This window comes from Labrus bergylta, chromosome 23 (genome assembly GCF_963930695.1).
Source record: "Labrus bergylta chromosome 23, fLabBer1.1, whole genome shotgun sequence".
NCBI classification, from domain to species: Eukaryota; Metazoa; Chordata; class Actinopteri; order Labriformes; family Labridae; genus Labrus; species Labrus bergylta.
The window spans coordinates 4937824-4956240 of NC_089217.1; the positions used below are offsets into that span (position 1 = coordinate 4937824).

The window sequence follows — 18417 nt, forward strand, 5'->3', positions numbered from 1 at the left end:
GTGGATTTTGATACATCATCAGGTCTGCCGTGATGCAGGTGATGATTGCATTTAGTCTAAGTGTTCTGTGGGCTTAGACCTGGATAATGTTTTTTCCCTGGCTTCGCCATCCTCCCCCCCCCCCTCCCCCCCCAACCCCCAGCCTCTCTCGTCATGCCACAGTTGATTTGACACATCAATTGTGACAGGCGACTCTGGCCTGAGCCGGGCCAGATGACCCACATAGAGATGGAAGGCCAATCCATGGTCCGTGCAATGGCCCCATCAAACCTTTTGAAAGGAATGTCTACACATATGCAGCCACAAACGATCACATCAAAGTGTAAATTGCAGGTATTGTGACAACTAGGGCTGTCTTTTTTTTTTTTTTTACTTTGAATTTAGAATATGACAAGGGTATTGGATATTGTTTGAACACATTTGACGACCCCCCGTTTTCGAAAGGACGGACTTATCTTACAGAAACACAAATCTTTTAACTTAATCAGGATCTAGTGCAGCTCTTTTTATTTACAATATTACCTGCTGACAAGAACACCTGTTCAGAGAGCACAGAGGTTCCTGATACACACAAATATTTTGCGAGCCAGCTTGTAGAGTTGCAGGTGTCTCTCCACCAAAGCAGTGTGCCGCTGTCGGCAGAGAGAAGAGTCTCGCTCAAGGAAGTTTGTATCTCTAAATCGCATCCCCCGATGCTTTTGCCACAACATTTCTATCTTTATTCACAGAGGTCAAGAGTGCATGAAATGGTCAGCGGCACTCTGATGGCTCAACCTGGAAACTACTTCAGCGTAATGTACTGATAGACTGTGTTTTGAATTCCAACGGCTCATTGCAGTTTGAATGTGAACTTTCTCCACCAGGTTTGAATGAATGTTCAAATTTAGATTAAGAATTGACAGCCGCAGTGACAAACCTACTCACAATCTGTGAGTACCTCATTGAACCTCACTTAGAGATGTGAAATGTCCCTTCAACAGCCTTGTTCAAAGATGAAAGGAAACACACAGAACATTAAAAAGGCCGCACATATCTCAGAGAAATTCTTCTCCATTCCTGACACTCTCCATGACATTTTTTGATAGCAGAGCTGGGAAACTTCTTTTAAAGATTTGGGCCATTACAAAACAGCAGATTCATCCAGCCCAAACAAAACTGTCATAACTCTGCTTTGCTGAGCCAGAGCTTAAAGAGAAGAGAGAGGAAGCCAGGAGGGGAAATGGGCGAGCAAAGAGATAGAGAGAACAGCTATGTTGTGGTGTATTGCGCCGTCTCCGTCAGGCCGGGGCTTATTGAATTGATGTGAGGTTTTTGAACTCCAGCGGGTTGGGTCGCTGTGTGCAGGTGTGTGTGTGTGTGTGTGTGACTGAAGGAGGGAAATACTGGTAGCAGTGGTTTTTTCTGTGAATGTGGAGGGCCTGGCGACCTTCCAAAGACTCAAGGAGGTTTCTGAGCCTGAGGCTTTCCAGTAAGATTGAATTTACCTCCAATCCAGGCCACATTGGTGTGTGCGGAAATGTCGGGGTGATTATGTGTACAGTAGGCTTTTCTCCATGCACATTCACGTGTGGGTGTGTGTGTGTGTGTGTGAGCAGCATTCATGTGTGTGTTTTTCAGACAACACCTCCTACACACCTTCAAAAACACACCAAAAATAGCTAGCAGGGAAAAGACCTCAACTCTGTTACTCATATTTTTCTTATGTTACATCACACATGCCTTGCAGCGTCCATGTTGTCATAAATTTCTCAGCCATCACCGCGAGGGGGGGGGGGGGGGGGATCAATATGTGACCAAAAGAAGGTTACCTTGTTTGTGGTGCGAGTGCCTCTGAAGCCCTGGTGAAATTGTGCATTTAATCCAATTTATACAGAGAACTCAATTCATGTGTGACAGAAGAGAGGAAATGAAAGCATCCTCTTATGAAATGAATGTGCCGTAGTGCTTCCCTGATGAAGATGACGGAGCCCGCTGTTAGTCAGTCACGATGTGAAGAGGATGAATCGATTTGTCAGTGCATCACGAGTATTTAAATCTGAAGAGAAAGTACATTTCATGTTTTGGTCCTCTTGATTATCTTTTCTTTGATATAAATGACTTTACGACTCAACTGGGATATCAGTCTTTTAATGTCTTTTCCTCACAATGCACTGACTGGTATAACTGCTGCCTCCTAATCCTTTTTTTACTGCAGCAATTTTGATGTTTAGTCGAACGAGCTATCAAATATTAGTCCAAGTGTAAGTATTATAACAGTCAAAAGCACAGTAGGACACTTAAAGAAAATCAAAACCACTAAAAATTTGATAAACTGAAGAATGATGCAGCCTTGAAATTTATAAGTTCAACTTGAAATACTTCAGATGCTGTTTTGTGGTTTGACTGAATCTGAAGTGAATTTTTAGAGGCAGCATCGATCCACTTAATTCCTTTCACAATACCTGTCAGGATTAGTGTTTGAAAAGTTGACATCACGCAACAACCGCCATTGTTATAGAAGAAGCCAAAGAAGAGTAAAAAGCTGCATTTCCATGAGTGTCCACTTGAGGCTTGCTCTAAAAGCCAAGGAATCATCAACAGGGCCTATTTTTAAAGCGGAAATAACAATTTTGACAGCCTGGTTCAAAAAACAAATTTGGTACCAGTAGCTCATTTCTTTATTCGTACAAACTGTATTCTGGTTGAATCTTTTCATAAGTCATCAGTTCATTTATTTAAGCTGAATAATTACTCATACATTTGCATATACAGGGCATGTTTGACTTGACTGGTGAACACATTGTAGCGTTATTTGCCTGGAGGCTTAAGGCCCTCCTCAGCTCCACCTCTTTGTTTCTAGATTGATAAAAAGTTAGGTTGAGAAAGCATTTCAAACATGGCGACCACCATCGTTGGGCTTCATAACACCTTTTCAAAAAACCGATAGGTGACGTCACTAAGACTACATCCATGTTTTATACAGTCTATGGTTGGAATCTGTCAGAAGTTTAGCTTCAATGTGGACAGTTGACTTATAGACTGCTAACTAGCTCTACTAACATGATGTTGTTACACTCAAGCAAATACATAAATACTCCAAAAGCTAACAGCCCAACAGTCAAAGTCACACCAATAAAGAATAGCTTTCCTGTTTTTTTCCAGTCTCTAGTTGCCTGCCTTCCCCAGTTACAAAAGCGACAACAAGAACTCGGATGTACTGGCTGTACAATACCTGGTCAGCACCAAACGACTGACATACACGTTAGCAACCAGCGAGCAAAGAAAGTGGAGCATTCAGCAGAATAAGATATTTATGATCATTTATGGAGAAAATAGAGTTGTGATGTTGTTAATTCAAGCTTTTCTTCAAGAGAGGGACAGGTTTTGCAGGATTTTGCGACATAAATACAACAGCTGATGTGTAAGTATACGACCAATCATGAAGTAGAAAACAGCCTGTCAACACCATCAGTCTAAACAATAAAATATGTCTCTGTTTGCCTCTTTCTTTACCTCTCTCTTTCTTTATTCCTTACCCATAATTCACTGGCTTTGTTCACTTTTTACTGTCCAGCTTTACTACTTGGCACAGCAGCGTAATAGACTATTGACTTTTGGTCACATATTTGCAAAAAGGCTTATCTGGGGGTGAAATAAATATGAAACTATTATACTTCACTGACAAAGCTTCTTAATTCACATCCTCAGCTGAAGTCATTCACATTTTCTTAAAACTTAAAACTTAAAACAACAGTGTTAAAGATTCAGCTTGGTCAAAGTGTTGTAAGACTGGCCCCTGATGCTTCTCGTTAAGTATCAGGTGGTGAGACAGGTCTGACCGGGGTTGTCTCTGCTGTGTGTTATCCTGCCTGTCCTCATTAGATGTTGAGAGATTGACACAACCCCCCGCCTCCCTCCTCCTCCTCTTTCTGTCCAGATAAAGCTCTGCGAACACTGGCGAGGTGTGAGCAATAATGAATCACTATTAGCCTGGGTCACACTGGTCTGACAACCAATTTACAATGGTGGGAGAGGCTGCAGACACTGACATCCAGGTAAATGTGAGTGTTAATCTGTGTTATCCCCATCCGGAGGAAGCTCAGGCGTGGTCAAATTACCTTTCATGGGATTTAAGTTTGATTATTTCTTTCTTCCTGATATGTTTTCTTTTAAAACCACGTCATGTCATTGCAAAGTAAAAGGACATGAATGCTGCAGCACACGTTTGGGGCTTTAGCTGACTTTGCTATAAGTGGGTAAACTCTGACATCTAGTGGTGAAAAATAATAACATCATTGGAAAGATATTGCCTGGTTTCATTTCACAAAGCAGGTAGGTGGTGCCACATTTTGTGTACATTTTATTACTAATAAAATCAAAAGCAAACTTGCAATCTTAACTCATGAGAAATTATTTTTGTCCACAGCAGGTATCGCGACATATCCTGCTGGTGAGAGGGAATCGGAGTCAAAATTTTTGGCCTCACAAAGAATTATGAATCAGCTCTAGCATCTGAAAAAGCATTTATCACGTCATTGCATGGCACTAATCTCCACTTACCACAAAAGTCTTTGGTCAAAATTCAATCATATTGCAGTGAATGATGATGTATGCATGTATTTATAGCATATGGACATACGACTCAAATGTGCAAAATTATATTCATCAATGACGTAAATGGAAAATTGCTTAACTGAAGTGGAACTCAGCATGAGTTGTTCCAGGAGGGAAAGAGAGGAAATTACCAAACAGAGCATTTAGTGGAAACTCAATACTCCCTTTTAGAGATGAAAAAAATCTCTGTTGGATGTCTCAAGTCATAAAAGAAAGGAATGCATAAGCACCATCAATTGAAGGATAGAAGGGTCAATTTAAAATGGAAAGCTGACGTTAAGTTTACATGCGTCTTGAAGGTGACAGGACAGTCAAGTGGCTCCATCAGTCAGGAGTTAGAGACTAAAAGTTTTCATGCCAATCAATCAGTAAAATTACTTTCTACAGCTCGGGGTCAAAATGGAAAAATGACAGCAAGAGATTGGATTTTTTTTTTTTTTACATGTCAAAGTCCTGTCAGTAACTTTCAGCAAGTTCTTTATCCTTACCTGCCCCCCCCCCCCCCCCCCTCCAGCTGTGCTAAGTGAGCTTAAAGTCTAAATGAACCAGGGATGTGTGCCTTGCTAGTCATCAACAAAATAACTAGCCAGTTAACTGAATTCATATTTGTGTACATCTGCCCTCTATGCAGGTCAAATGTTGTGCTGAAACTGCAACGCAGCCACCCGCCACTAGACGGTGCTGTAGCCATTAGTGAGCAACGACCTCTGGGACTTTGACAGTTCAATGTGCTCGTCATCTAAATGTCACACCAGAGGCATTAGCAGCAAAATCCATCAACGTATTAAAAAAGAAAAAATAATTTCTGTCAAAGTGACTTAATGTTGCGTTTATCACCCATTTTTACCACATTCAAGCAATTAATTTGGAAAAAGCGATACCAAAATACACGCCACAGGTTCTATAGAAAGTTGCTTTTAGTCTAAAAGCCCATTACACAAATTTGTAACCTAATATGACGTAACGCACATAACGATATTTACAGTTATGGCACATATGCAAAATTCAACGAGTGAGCAAGCCAGGGAAAGAGAGAGCGTAATCTATCAGTCAACTTCCAAGCCTTTTTTAAATAAATACATATATGTTACAATCATAGGGCATCAGAGGAGAAACCCATTATAAACAAAGCAAGACACAGATGAAGATAGTGACGACATGCAAAAGAAATTCAACTCACATGCACCACAATAAACATTTAAAAAGCCAGATGTGAGAAAATCAATTAAACAGCATTCCTTACCTTATTGCAGTCAGTTCGGCGTTTCCATGTGTATTTAATTCTTATGAAAGGCTTCAGCATCAGTTCCAGTGTCATGATTTGGTTTTGTATTTTGTATTTGAGTTTCCCCGCTTTATCCCAGTGTTGCCTGTTTCCCTTGTGTGTTAATGTTTCCTAGTGTTGATGATTTCCTAGTTTTGTCTTCAGTGTTTTCTGTTTTTATTTTATCATTTATTATCCTCGTGTTTCTCTGTGTTCTCCTGTGTTTTGTTAGAATCTTGAGTTCTGTGTGTCTTCAGTGTTTCATGATTTATTTTGTGTTGTCCTCAGTGTTTCTGGTCTTGTGTTTCTCCCTGCCTTGGTTGCACCTGATTGTCCTCACCTGTGTTTGATTACCTCTGTCTAGTGTGTCTCTGTGTTTCTTCCCTTCTGTGTCAGTTCATTGTCGTATGTTGTGTGTCAGTTTACTCGTGGCTCCTTGTTTTCTCCTGTTGGATTTTGAAGTAAGTTTGTGTTTGCCTTTTTGTTTAAATAAATATTTTTATTTTTTCATTCTGCACTCGGGTCCAGTTCCATGTAGCTTGGCTTCATAAGATGTGACGGAGGGTAGATTCCTCCCGGAGCTGAAGGCTATGCAAACTTTTTTGGGGGGGTCCCGGACTTGTAGTTAGCTGCAGGCTGTTGTTCCCTGCGGTCCAAACTTTAACCAGCACTTATCAAGAACAGAGTCCGTGCTCGTCCTGCTGCCAGCTTTATAGTTTATAGCTTAGAGCAGTTCACTTTTCACCACCAAGGACCAAAACTACTTCAAATTGTCTTAGTTTGCTTGTTTCTAACTTGAATGTTTTGCTTTCGCAACGCTAAATCTGAACTTCACGTTTGAGCGCCAGAAGTCAGCGAATAAGTTTGCGTCTGTGCGTCATTACGTCAGAGGGACGTGGACTCTCAACTAAAAAGAGTTCTCAAATGTATGTTCTTTTTAAGGGCATTACAACATGATTTTTCAAAAAAGAAAAAAATATATATGCAGAATAAATACAGCGTTATAGATTACAGACTGACTAACTAAACTACAAGGAGCATGGGCGGTTCTAGGCAGGGGCCAACAGGCCCCTGTAACACTGAGCTTGGTCCCCCCTGTGGCCACCCCTCCAAAATGAAGAACCCCCCCCCAATGCATACACAGTATTTGACTCAACAACCAGACTCACAATCTAGTGTTAAATACTGTTACTGAAACAAATAGAAATCATGGTATTTAATGATGTGCGCTATTATTTGGCATAATATTTATATATTTATTTTTAAAGTGATCATCTTTGTCTATTCTTCACCTGGGTTTAATGTTCCCCTCTCACAAATCAACTGGCCCCAGTTTGGCCCCCCTCAGTAAAAGTGGTCTAGAACCGCCACTGCCAAGGAGTCCAAGATTCAGCTTTTGAGAAGACCTTAACTCACTGATGATAAAAACTGTTGTGATGAGAAGCTCCTCTACAATCACATCCTCCTGTGTGAAGTTAATCAAGTTATCATCACTGCGGCTAAACGCAGAGGTTGTAAAAGGGCACAACTGGGCTCCGAGGGGGCAGAAAGAAAGAGTCTGCACGCTGTCACCTCAAAGTTGTGCAACACATTTATCAAAAAGCTAGAACCACAGTGAGCTGACTCCATTTTTCTCCGTCTATTTGTTCTTTGGAGCATAAAAATAGCAACACAGACAGGAAAAGGCTTTCTGGACAGTTACAGCTTTAATCTAGCATTGAACATGACGAAGTGTAACTAAGAACTTTACCACTAAAACGAACATATTAAATGTAAAATTCACTGAGAAGTTTCCTCATTAGCGTTTTAATAGAATCAAATGGCACTGGGCATAATCTGGAAAGCAGCACGGTACAAATGATTTGAATTAGCTGTTAAATTAAATATAAAGAAAACGATTCTGTCTGCAAGTGTGAAGCTGACTGTACAGCGAAACCTCATAACTAGAAACATAAATTGTAAAGTGATTACTCTGCCTATTAACTACATAATATGCTCAGCAAATGGCATCTGGTTTGCAATTAACATAAATATATTTCTGAACTTTAACCACTAGATGGCGTCCTATGCTCAAACCTCTCTATAAAGCGAAGAGTAACATGATTGGATTGTTATAGTATGATCAGGCCACAGTTTAAACAACCAATAATTTTTTTTTAAATAAATAAAAATAAAAAGTCAGCTTGTTTCTAACTGAATTGCTTTTTGTTTGTGTTTTAATATTTCATCTTCATATTTTTAATAGTTTAATGTGAGATGGAGCGATTCAATTGGTAGAGTTGATGCTTTCTTATCTAATACTATAAGACACATTATATTATGCTAAACTATAGAGATAATAAATTATGACTTGTTGGTTAGTTTTTCGTTTTCTTTGACTTCTAAAAATATATTTCGAGCTCTGGAGAGGAAGAAAACACAAAAAGGAATATGCATATAATTGTATATTACGATTTGTCGTCCTCCCTTGTTTCATTGCCTACCCTGTAATATTTTCCTCCCTTAGTTTGGATCCATTGACTCAGACTGGGAATGAATAAGATGTTCGAGCCGGTGAGTTGAAGGGTTAATGAGCCTGCGCTGCCTCTGAGGCTCCGCCCCCTTTGGATGACTCATCACAACAGGAAGCAGGAAGGGCTCCTCTCTCAGCACGTACTACTGGGACAGCTGTCACAAGACTGTTGTTGTCAGGTATGTTTGGCTCTAACTTTTCTTATGACTGTTTTTTCAATATAAATATAAAGTATTCTTAAACTCATTTAAATGTATTTATCTGCAAATAGACGACATTTAAAGTGGATACAAACATGGCCTGTCTCTGTGCTGGGTCAGTGTCTGCACCTTTCGCCTACTTTCGCTTTAACAGTAAAGCAGCTGGAGTTACTTTGTTTTGCTGTACCTGTGGTTGAAACCTGTAAAACAACTTGCATGACAACTGCACCCAAAATGCACAATACAAAGTAATACACCTTTAATAACCCACCCTAAATACCCAGGTTAAAAACAGAGGCTTTAATTAAAGTTACATTTTAACCCCACAGGATCACTCACAGATATTTGACCAAGAAATGTTTTACACAGAGGAAGTTGTAGATGTTTAAACTGCAAGATGTCTGATTATGTAATTGTGAACTATTGACAAAATTACATCTTAAACAAACAAACAAACAAACAAACAAACAAACAGGTGTATTTCTGTCACTTTAAAGAAAGAACCGCTGCAATTGGAGAAAGTTGAAATAAAAAAGTATTTACTCAGACTGTTGTGATGTTTAGTAGAGAAAACCATATCATGCAATATTACAGACTGATTAGTAGGAATACATTGAATATATAATCAAAGTATCACTGATTGCACATCTCCCTATGTCAATACTGTCCATTTACAACTCTGTTTTTGCACATTTACATTTAATCTTTCATATTTTAGACTAGTAATGCTAAGTTAAATCCTGGTTGTATATGTTCACATTCTTATTTTTTATATTTTGAGTGCTTATTTACTTTGTAGTTAATATTATATTATGTTTAGATTTGCTAACATTGTGTCTTTTGCTCAACCTGCTGCTGTAACGCCACAATTTCCCAGTTTGGGATCAATAAAGTAATTCTATTCTATTCTATTCTATTCTATAATGTTAAGTATCAATTGTTGATTTGTGTCGTTCAGGATGGCGGGCATGCGCTCACTCCCAGAGGTGGATCTCTCCTGTCCCATCTGCTGCGACATCTTCCGAGAGCCGGTGGTCCTCAAGTGCAGCCACAGCTTCTGCTCGCCCTGCCTGCAGCAGTACTGGACTCGTGGGCGGAGCCGGGACTGCCCCCTGTGCAGAAACCAGTCCGTGGACGACCCCGTGCCCAGCCTGACCCTGAAGAACCTGTGTGAGGCGTACGTCCAGGAGAGCGAGGGGACGGAGGAAACGGGAGGAGAACTGTACTGCGAGCCGGGGGAGATGTGTATTCTCCACGGGGAGAGGCTCAAGCTTTTCTGCCTGACGGACAAGGAGCCAATCTGTGTGGTTTGTCACACCTCGAGGAGGCACAAACAGCACGATTGCTGCCCTGTCAGCGAGGCTGTCGTAGATGTTAAGGTAAACACTGGATTTTTTAGATTTTTTTTTTAGCACTGACTAATATTACACTGTATGTATAACATGATAGTTTACCTGCAGCCTGTTTATTGGTAAGGGGGGGTTAAATATTGGCTGTTTCCATCTATGCATAGAAACGCTCTGCCATCTCTTGATTACAGACTGCTGTTAGGAAAAAAAAAAACTGGGGGTGCAGATGGCCTAGCGGTTAGGTCACGCCCCATGTACAGCAGCAATAGTCCTCAAAGTGGTCAGCCTAGGTTCAAGTCCAACTCCTGTCCCGCATGTCATTCCCCACGCTCAATTTCCTGCTCTATCCGCCTGTCCTGTCAAAATAAAAGCAAAACCCCAAAATAAATCTTAAAAAAATAAAGAAACAGTTTCTATGAATAGCGGATGGTTTCTAGGGACATGAGTCTAATTAAAGAGTCTGGAGAAGGAACTGTGATCGTATCAGTCTGCAGAGAGAAGTGTGTTTAATTAGACGTTGTGTTGGAGCTATTTAGGTTAGAATTAGTTTTTGTATGTAGTTCACTAATATGTGGGTGTTGTTTATTTAATTATTCTACACATTTTCTTTATTTAGAATAGATATTTGGGTAATATTTTCTTTTGCTAGTTATTTGTTTAGCAAATTTAGTTTTGCGCTAGTATTTTTTTTTTTAGGTAAGAGGCAGGTAGAGGACCAGCATGCACCTGGGTGGGCCTATTGTTTTTTAACAGAGCAAGAGAGGCAGCAGGATCCGCGAGTTTCTTTGTTCTTTTGTTTCCTTTCTTCAAATAAAGCCCCAGAATACCGCAGCTCTTGCATGGACATTGGATTTCTTTTGCCTGCTTACATCACAGCCCCATGGTGCATCAGGGGTCATTTGATTATTTTTGATATTAGTTTATTTCGATTTTTTTGTTGTTGTTTTTGGACAAATAGCCACTACACGTTGGTCAGTTTCCTGTGGGACAAAGAGAAATGAGACGATAACAGCGTCAGAAAAAGAGGTTAGAAATCACAAAAATTCATGCAAGATCGGTTCACCCTCAGCATTAGTGGAAATGTTCAGCTTCATGTGAGTAAAAAAACAGTGATAAATAGCTGATTTTATGAAGGCTGCAGTCAGAGTTAACCTTTACTATGCAAAAAAAACCATGTGCCTCCCACATTAGGATGCAAACCTACCTTTGATCACACCTTCCTCTACTTGTACCTTCAACTGTGACTATAAGGAATTACAACAAGGAACACACACATATTGAAGACACAAAAAAAATTGCTCTAACAGACTTCAAATTGAATTTCTTTTTTATCATCTGCTCAGGAGAAAATAAAGTCAGCCCTCAGCTCTTTGCAAGAAAAGAAGGATGCTTTCGACAAAATGAAGAAAAACTACGAGGACACGGTGGCGTACATCCAGGTGAAGTATAATGCTGCGTTCACAAAGTAAAGAAGTCACACACGACGTGTTCTCAGGCCCTCCTGGTTGGTTTACGCACCGTGTGAACACAGGGTGATTCTTTGTGATATCTACGACACAGTGATGATGCCATGCTCATCTGTGGCACCTTGTTTGGTTTCAGGTCCAGGCTCAGTTCGTGCAGAGGCTTACCCACGAGGAGTTCGAGAAGCTTCACATGTTCCTGCGAGCCGAGGAGGACGCCAGGATGGAAGCGCTGAGGGGGGAGGAAGAGCAGAAGAGTCGAGTGATGATGCAGAAGATCCAAGAAATCACCGGACAGATAACATCCGTCACCGAGTCGATCCGACTTCTGGAGGAGGATCTCGCTTTGGAGGGCATATCTGTACTTCAGGTACGTTTCCAAAGATTGCACAAATATTTAAAGATCTTTTTTTGGGATTCTTGTGTGAGTTTTTCTTTTTTTCTCTCTCTCTCTTTTAAGAAATGCAAGAGGACTTTGGCAAGGTGAAACAACAATTAGCTCTTCAGCTTTTATTTTCTGTGCTTTTATAACAAGATGTTTACTTTTATTTTATTTTTTTTAACTCTGTTTCCTTAAAGAGCAAACTGCCCAGTCGAAGACCCCGTCAATGCTCCTGAATCGCTCATAGATGTGGCTAAGTATCTGGGTTCTCTGGGATTCCATGTTTGGGAGAAGATGCAAACAATTGTGAAATACAGTGAGTAAATTATCGAGTTTAAATTCAGATTATCGTGAGGTTTATTCCTCTAACTGTCCGATGAATTTCCCCCTCACTGTGAGGTGAATACAAGCTGTGGATGCAGAATGAGATACAGTCAGAGTAGAGACGGCTGACAGTCTGCCATGTTCCCTTCAGGCCCGGTGACTCTGGATCCCAACACGGCTGCCCCGTGGCTCGTCCTGTCAGACGACCTCACCAGCGTCTGTGACAGTGAGGAGAGGCAGAAGCTGCCCGACAACCCGGAGAGATTCCACCCGGACACGGCCGTCCTGGGCCGCGAGGGCTTCACGTCGGGGAAACACGCCTGGGACGTCAGCGTGGGAGACAACACCGCGTGGGTCGTCGGCGTGGCCAAAGAATCGGTCGTGAGGAAAGAGAAAGTGTCTTCGGTGTTAAAAAACGGATACCTGTGTGTGTACTACTACCACAAAATGCATTTTGCCGGCACCTCTCCGTTGACGAGACTTGCCCTGAAGAAGAACCCGCAGAAGATCAGGGTGCTGCTGGACTGTGACAAGGGCAGGGTGTCTTTCTACGACCCCCAAGACAACACGCACATCTACACCTTCAAGAACGGCCTCACCGAGAAAGTTTTTCCGTACTTCTGGGTGGGTTGCCAGCAGTGTCCGTTGAGAGTGGAACCACTGGAGGTTTCTGTCAAAGCTGTTGGGTATTGTTGAAATTCCAGTTTTCTTCAGCAGGAAGGGGAGATAGGCAGGCGCTCAGAATCTGAAATCAAATCACATAATTTTAACATTTAACATTTTCCGACATCCTTCGACCTTTCTCCAGTTAAAAACACAACAAATCTTTGTCTGTTCAGTTTGTAGTCCTGGAGAGCTCACTTCAGTTTAACCTCTGCACTTTGAAAACACTTTGTTTGTGGAAAAAAAACATCATCTCAATCATAATGAGTGTTTTTTGTTTTTTTTAAAGCCTGAAAATATCCTAAATAAATATTGGTTTTGTTTTGATGATTCAAACATTGATATATTTTATGTTATGTGCATGACAGTAGCTGAACATGGTTTGTTTTTAATTTCCACAATGTGTTCAGATCACTGGATTTATGGCTCAAATGATGCTTTATGTGCCATTACTGATGATGTCACTGATGAGTGCTAATTTCACGAATAAATGATTTTCAAAAATGAAAATGTGCTGTGTGAACATTAAAGTTTGAACACCTCTATAAGCCCCTCCCACTTGACCTTCATCCTGCAGTGTGTCACTTCTTTCACCGACCTGCCAGCTTTTAGTTCATTTCTTTCAACAAACTGTGAGTGTAACTTGCTCTTTTCTTCACTTTTGTGTCAAATTGTTTCTCATACTTCTGCTTCATAAACGCCTCAGGCCTCAGCAGGTGTTAGTAAGGTTTCAGACGGTGAAATTAGCTTTATATTAATTAGCCTTCAACTTTATTTATTAGCTCGTTACAACCGCAGAGCTAATGCTGCATGTAGCTACACACTAGCTCAGCAAGTCTGTTAATCCCTCACCTTTATAGGTGAGTTTTTGGGTAAAAATTTAAATAAATAGTTATATTAATGACAATTGATAGAGATTAATTTAGACACGTTTTCCAGGAAGTTAAATATTTGGATTCTAAATAACAGAATTGCATTAAATTAATAAAATGTGATGTACTTTGGTGATCAAAGTCAATTCAACAGTGGAATCGAAATTGTGTTTGTCTCCGTCCCGCGGTGCTATACAACCAAAGTAAGGTAAAATAAAATGAGGTCAAATAAGATAAATAATATTTACAGTAATAAATTCTAAATTGTGCAAAAGGTACACAACAAAATGGTAAATAATTTTTTTTTTAAATGGTAAATAAAAAAAATGAAATCGTAAATAAAATAAAATAAAATAAAACGGTAAATAAAATAAAATAAAATAAAATGAGGTCAAATAAGATAAATAATATTTACAGTAATAAATTCTAAATTGTGCAAAAGGTACACAACAAGAAAAAAAAAAGGTAAATAATTAAAAAAAATGGTAAGTAAAATAAAATAAAATAAATATTTAAAGAAAAAGTAAACTTGTGGAAAATGTGCAATGTGCAGTAAACTGAGTGTACTTTTGAATAGATATCTTCAGAGTTGTTAGTCCAGAGTTCTTGGTGGCAACCCACACCTTTATAGGTGAGTTGTTGGGTAAAATTTGTGCTGGTAAAAATTTAAATAAATAGTTATATTAATGACAATTGATAGAGATTAATTTAGACACATTTTCCAGGATGTTAATGTTAAGTATTTGGATTCTAAATAACAGAATTGCATTAAGCTAATAAAATGTGATGTACGGTACTTTGGTTGTCAAAGTCAACTTTATTGTCAATTTCAAAATATGCCAGACATACAGTGGACTCGAAATTGCGTTTGTCTCCGTCCCACGGTGCTATACAACCAAAATAAGGTATAATTAAATGAGGTAAAATAAGATGAATAATATTTACAGTAATAAATTCTAAATTGTGCAAAAGATACAAAACAAAATGGTCAATAAAATAAATAGAATGGTAAAAGATGCAAACAATAAAATAAAATAAAAATTTAAAGAAAAAGTAAACTTGTGCAATATATGCAATGTGCAGTAAACTGAGTGTACTTTTGAATAGATAGTTTCAGAGTTATTAGTCCAGAGTTCTTGGTGGCAAACGGGAGGGGGTTTCAATTATATTTATAATTCCCCAAGCTAACTTACTATGTCCTCTTTGCTGTCTTAACCCATGTGCCCTCCTCAAATTTACTAATAGTTGAGACTTACCTCATTGTTTTTTTAGGCTCATTGACTGAAAAAAAACAAATGTTCTCAGTGATTTACAGGAGATCCAAGATGCCTTTTGTTGAATCCTCCAGAAGGCGTAAGAGAAAGGTGGAAAAAGATGCATTATCTTCAGAGACCTCGTCCAAATCTCACAAAGTCACCTTACTGAGCCCGTCTCTCCTCCTGCTGGAAATCCCTGCTGACACCAACTGTAGTCTCCCAGTGTGGGACGCCATGAGATCCCAGCAGGTTGACGTCGCCTGGACCTCCAACCCTTACAGCGTCAGTGTTCATTTGACCCCTCTGACCTCCGCACAGGGGAAGACGACAGCTCCCAGTGAAAGTGAAAGCGAAAGCAGCGAGGCAACTTCTTACAGCCTCGTTCAGCCGCACATGGTCATCCAGTCCATCGGTCAACAGCACAGCGCCACCCAGAACACGTCCTGCATCGTGCTCACTTTCCCCCAAAACAGCACCCAAACACAACCAAGCCACTCAGGGCAAACACAGATGACCCCTGCAATCCAAAACACCTCCCTCATCGTCCCTCTTCCACTCATCATCACCCAACTGCCTGTCACTCAGCCAAGCACCCCTACAAAGGAAGAGGTCAAACCAGCCGTCCACACCCCGACGGCTACCCCCACCAAGCCAAAAGTCCCGTCAGATGTACCTGTCCCGTCTCCTTTCCACACCAAGTTCTGCGGCTGCACGCTTATCTGCGACAACTTCCTGCTGAATCTGTGCCGCGCGGGTAAAACGTGTAAGATGCACCACACTCCTTACCCGTTTCACTGGCAGCTGTGGGCCGTGAGCGCCCACCAATGGATCGACCTCCCCGCTCGCTCTCAGCTTCTAATGGAGAGGTCTTACTGTGACGTCAATCAAGAGGTCGTTTTCATCAAAGACGGGTGAGTAAGAGGGCTGGACAGGAGTCAAATATATTATAATGGATATAAAACAAAAAACATCTTTTGAATGTCTTTTTTTCAGAGCAGTTCATACAATTTACAGCGGGACTATTTTCAGTGCAGATATAAATAAAGTGTAACAAATCAAATAAAAAAGTAAACAAACAAATGACTGCTTTTTGGGGTTTGTTTTAAATCTAGGCGCGTTTGTCAGAATATTGAGGGGATAAATAGTTGCCCGATCTGGTAGACAGTTGTTTTCACACACTTGTGTAATCACGCCCATATAAGCTTTTATTTTTATTTTTATTTTTTTATCCTCCCTTCAGGAATGCCCACAACACTCTGAGCTTTGACATGATGGATTTGGACGATCAGACGAAGTATGACAGGGTCAGACGACTCACCAACTCTGACAATCCACTCAGGAACCAGCATTTTCCCAACCAATGGAAAATCTACTGGTGGAACAATCTCAGCTGGGACGAGTACGAGGAGGTGAATGTTGACTTTATTTACTGATTTTGTTTGGACGTCCCTAATGCGTGGCACATTTAAAGACCATTTATCTTCCTTTCACTCTTTTACCTTTTGTTGTCGTTTTATTCCTGTCCATTTTTCCATTGTGTGTTTATTATATCAACCCGAGTCCCTCTGTCTTTAATTATTTTCTTGTATTTTTTTTCTGCCCGTCCTCTACTCTCTTCCATTTCATTGGTTCATGTTGTCGTAGAGTATCTCCGCCCTGCTGCTCAACAGCATGAGTAAAAAAGAACCCGAGTTTTCCTTCAACATCGGCGCTCAGCAGTACAAAGTGGACTTCACCACTATGACCCAGACCAACGTCACCACGGGTTTCCAGAGAGACGTCCGCTGCAGACCCGTCTACCGCTCCCTGGAGTCCATGCGACCTTACCTACAGTGAGTATTCTGGATCTCTTATGTGTCTTAACAATCACATGGTCCAGTTCCTCTTCATTACTTTTTTTCTTTCAGGACTGGAATCCAGACTGAACCTTCAGCAGCTAACTTCAGCGTTAACCCTCTGGAGGAGTTCACCTCCTGGTATCCTCCTGTGTGGTCTCTGGTTGTGGGGCAGGACTACAGCCTAGTGGACGTACCCATGGGCTCACAGGTTTACCAGACGGTCCAAAACCTCTTCTATGAGAGCCTGCCTGAGTCCAAAGTGGACGTCATCCAAATCCAGCAGGTCCAGAACCAACTCCACTGGGATAAGTACCAGAGGTCAGGCTTCTGTTTTAGACTCTTATATATATATATATATATATAACTTGCTGGGTTTGACAAAGATGATCCTGAGTATCTAAAGCAAATATTTCCATGCAGCCAGAGAACTACAAAACTATAATTCGACTACATTGGAAAAACTTGGGAAGTGTAGTTTATTTCGATTAGATCCGACATACACCAAATGTGGATTACGCAATCCCAATTATTTTTTCAACCAAGCGTCATGGGAAACAGCTTTAATTATTAATCTGCAGGACTGAGGAACCTGTTCCAAGAATTTTTCTAGAAGGTGATGAGTAGTTGCAGAATGACAAAAAACAGGTAACAATACTGATGATACTTAAACGTCTTATATCTACAAAGTTCTTTGATTTGACCACCTTGAAGCAACAGCTGTATTTTGTTGATAAATGGATAAATGATTGAATAATCTGTGCATTAATAGTGTTTCTTGTGATTCATTTGTCCCAGTGCATATTTGAAATTGGTTTTATGTAAGGTGAAGGAGAAATGCATCCTAAAACACAGGCTACACTTTGATTTTTATGTTCCAAACAGGCACAAGGTGTACATGCAGAAGCATCACGCCAAGCAGAAGGAACCGCTGGAGCGACATCTCTTCCACGGCACGACCGGAGACGCCGCGGAGGAGATCTGCCACGACAACTTCGACCCGCGCGTGGCCGGGGTTAACGGAGCGTCCTACGGTTACGGTTCCTACTTCGCTACCAGCGCCTCGTTCTCCAACACCTTTTCAGCCAAGGTGGGGCCGAGCGAGGTCCGCCACATGTTCCTCGCCAAAGTCCTGGTTGGAAAGGTGAGCATCGGAAGGAATAACTACCGCAGGCCGCCTCCGCTCAGCTCCAAGGCGAAGCAGTACTGTCGCTACGACACCTGCGTGGACAACATGGACCATCCCACCATGTTTGTAGTTTTTGACAGCTGTCAGTGCTATCCATACTACCTTATCAAATACAAAGAGCTGCCCAGGGAGATAGACATTTGTTGAAATCAAACAAGAGCAGCACTGTTAGCAGAGTTCATTAGCTTGATGCTAATTGTTTGGATTTAAAACTGCTGTTATAAAACCTTCAAATGTATTAAATGTTATCAACAGTAGATGATATTCAATGAAGTTCTGCTCAGCAATAAAGACATGCAACCATGTAGTTCAAATATAAGAAGCACTTTATTAATTACAATTTCTTTGTTTTGGTAATTCAGATGTTTTATATTGATGGAATTAAGTACGTTTTGTTTTTCTGTCAAATCTGTTGTGTTCATGAAAATAAACTTTTCACTCAATACATGAATCTCTCTGTGATATAATCTCCATTTGTAAAAAACAAAAACTTTTCACTCAATACATGAATCTCT

General features: G+C 40.5%; 2 protein-coding genes across 2 annotated transcripts; both read left to right on the plus strand.

The window, feature by feature from the left end:
* Nucleotides 1–8403: 8403 nt before the first annotated feature.
* On the plus strand, nt 8404–13319 carry trim35-14 (tripartite motif containing 35-14). Its single transcript, XM_020649458.3, has 7 exons — nt 8404–8548; nt 9528–9948; nt 11262–11357; nt 11521–11751; nt 11842–11864; nt 11961–12079; nt 12239–13319. Exons 2-7 carry the CDS (start codon nt 9529–9531, stop codon nt 12781–12783), a joined length of 1434 nt encoding a protein of 477 aa, XP_020505114.2. The 5' UTR covers nt 8404–8548; nt 9528; the 3' UTR covers nt 12784–13319.
* A 1628-nt stretch (nt 13320–14947) lies between these two features.
* LOC109995659 (protein mono-ADP-ribosyltransferase TIPARP-like) lies at nt 14948–18392 on the plus strand. The gene is made up of 5 exons (XM_020649457.3): nt 14948–15789; nt 16119–16287; nt 16523–16710; nt 16786–17034; nt 17599–18392. Exons 1-5 carry the CDS (start codon nt 14948–14950, stop codon nt 18047–18049), a joined length of 1899 nt encoding a protein of 632 aa, XP_020505113.2. The 3' UTR covers nt 18050–18392.
* The last annotated feature ends 25 nt before the right edge of the window (nt 18393–18417 follow it).

What these genes read in the sequence shown, in the direction of transcription:
- trim35-14 (XM_020649458.3), top strand. Translation starts at nt 9,529, where the DNA reads ATGGCGGGCATGCGCTCACTCCCAGAGGTGGATCTCTCCTGTCCCATC. An exon ending in AGGCTGTCGTAGATGTTAAG is followed by an intron (nt 9,949 to 11,261) that starts GTAAACACTGGA and finishes TCATCTGCTCAG; the next exon opens with GAGAAAATAAAGTCAGCCCT. An exon ending in TGCAAGAGGACTTTGGCAAG is followed by an intron (nt 11,865 to 11,960) that starts GTGAAACAACAA and finishes GTTTCCTTAAAG; the next exon opens with AGCAAACTGCCCAGTCGAAG.
- LOC109995659 (XM_020649457.3), top strand. Translation starts at nt 14,948, where the DNA reads ATGCCTTTTGTTGAATCCTCCAGAAGGCGTAAGAGAAAGGTGGAAAAA. An exon ending in GCTGGGACGAGTACGAGGAG is followed by an intron (nt 16,288 to 16,522) that starts GTGAATGTTGAC and finishes ATGTTGTCGTAG; the next exon opens with AGTATCTCCGCCCTGCTGCT. An exon ending in CACTGGGATAAGTACCAGAG is followed by an intron (nt 17,035 to 17,598) that starts GTCAGGCTTCTG and finishes TGTTCCAAACAG; the next exon opens with GCACAAGGTGTACATGCAGA.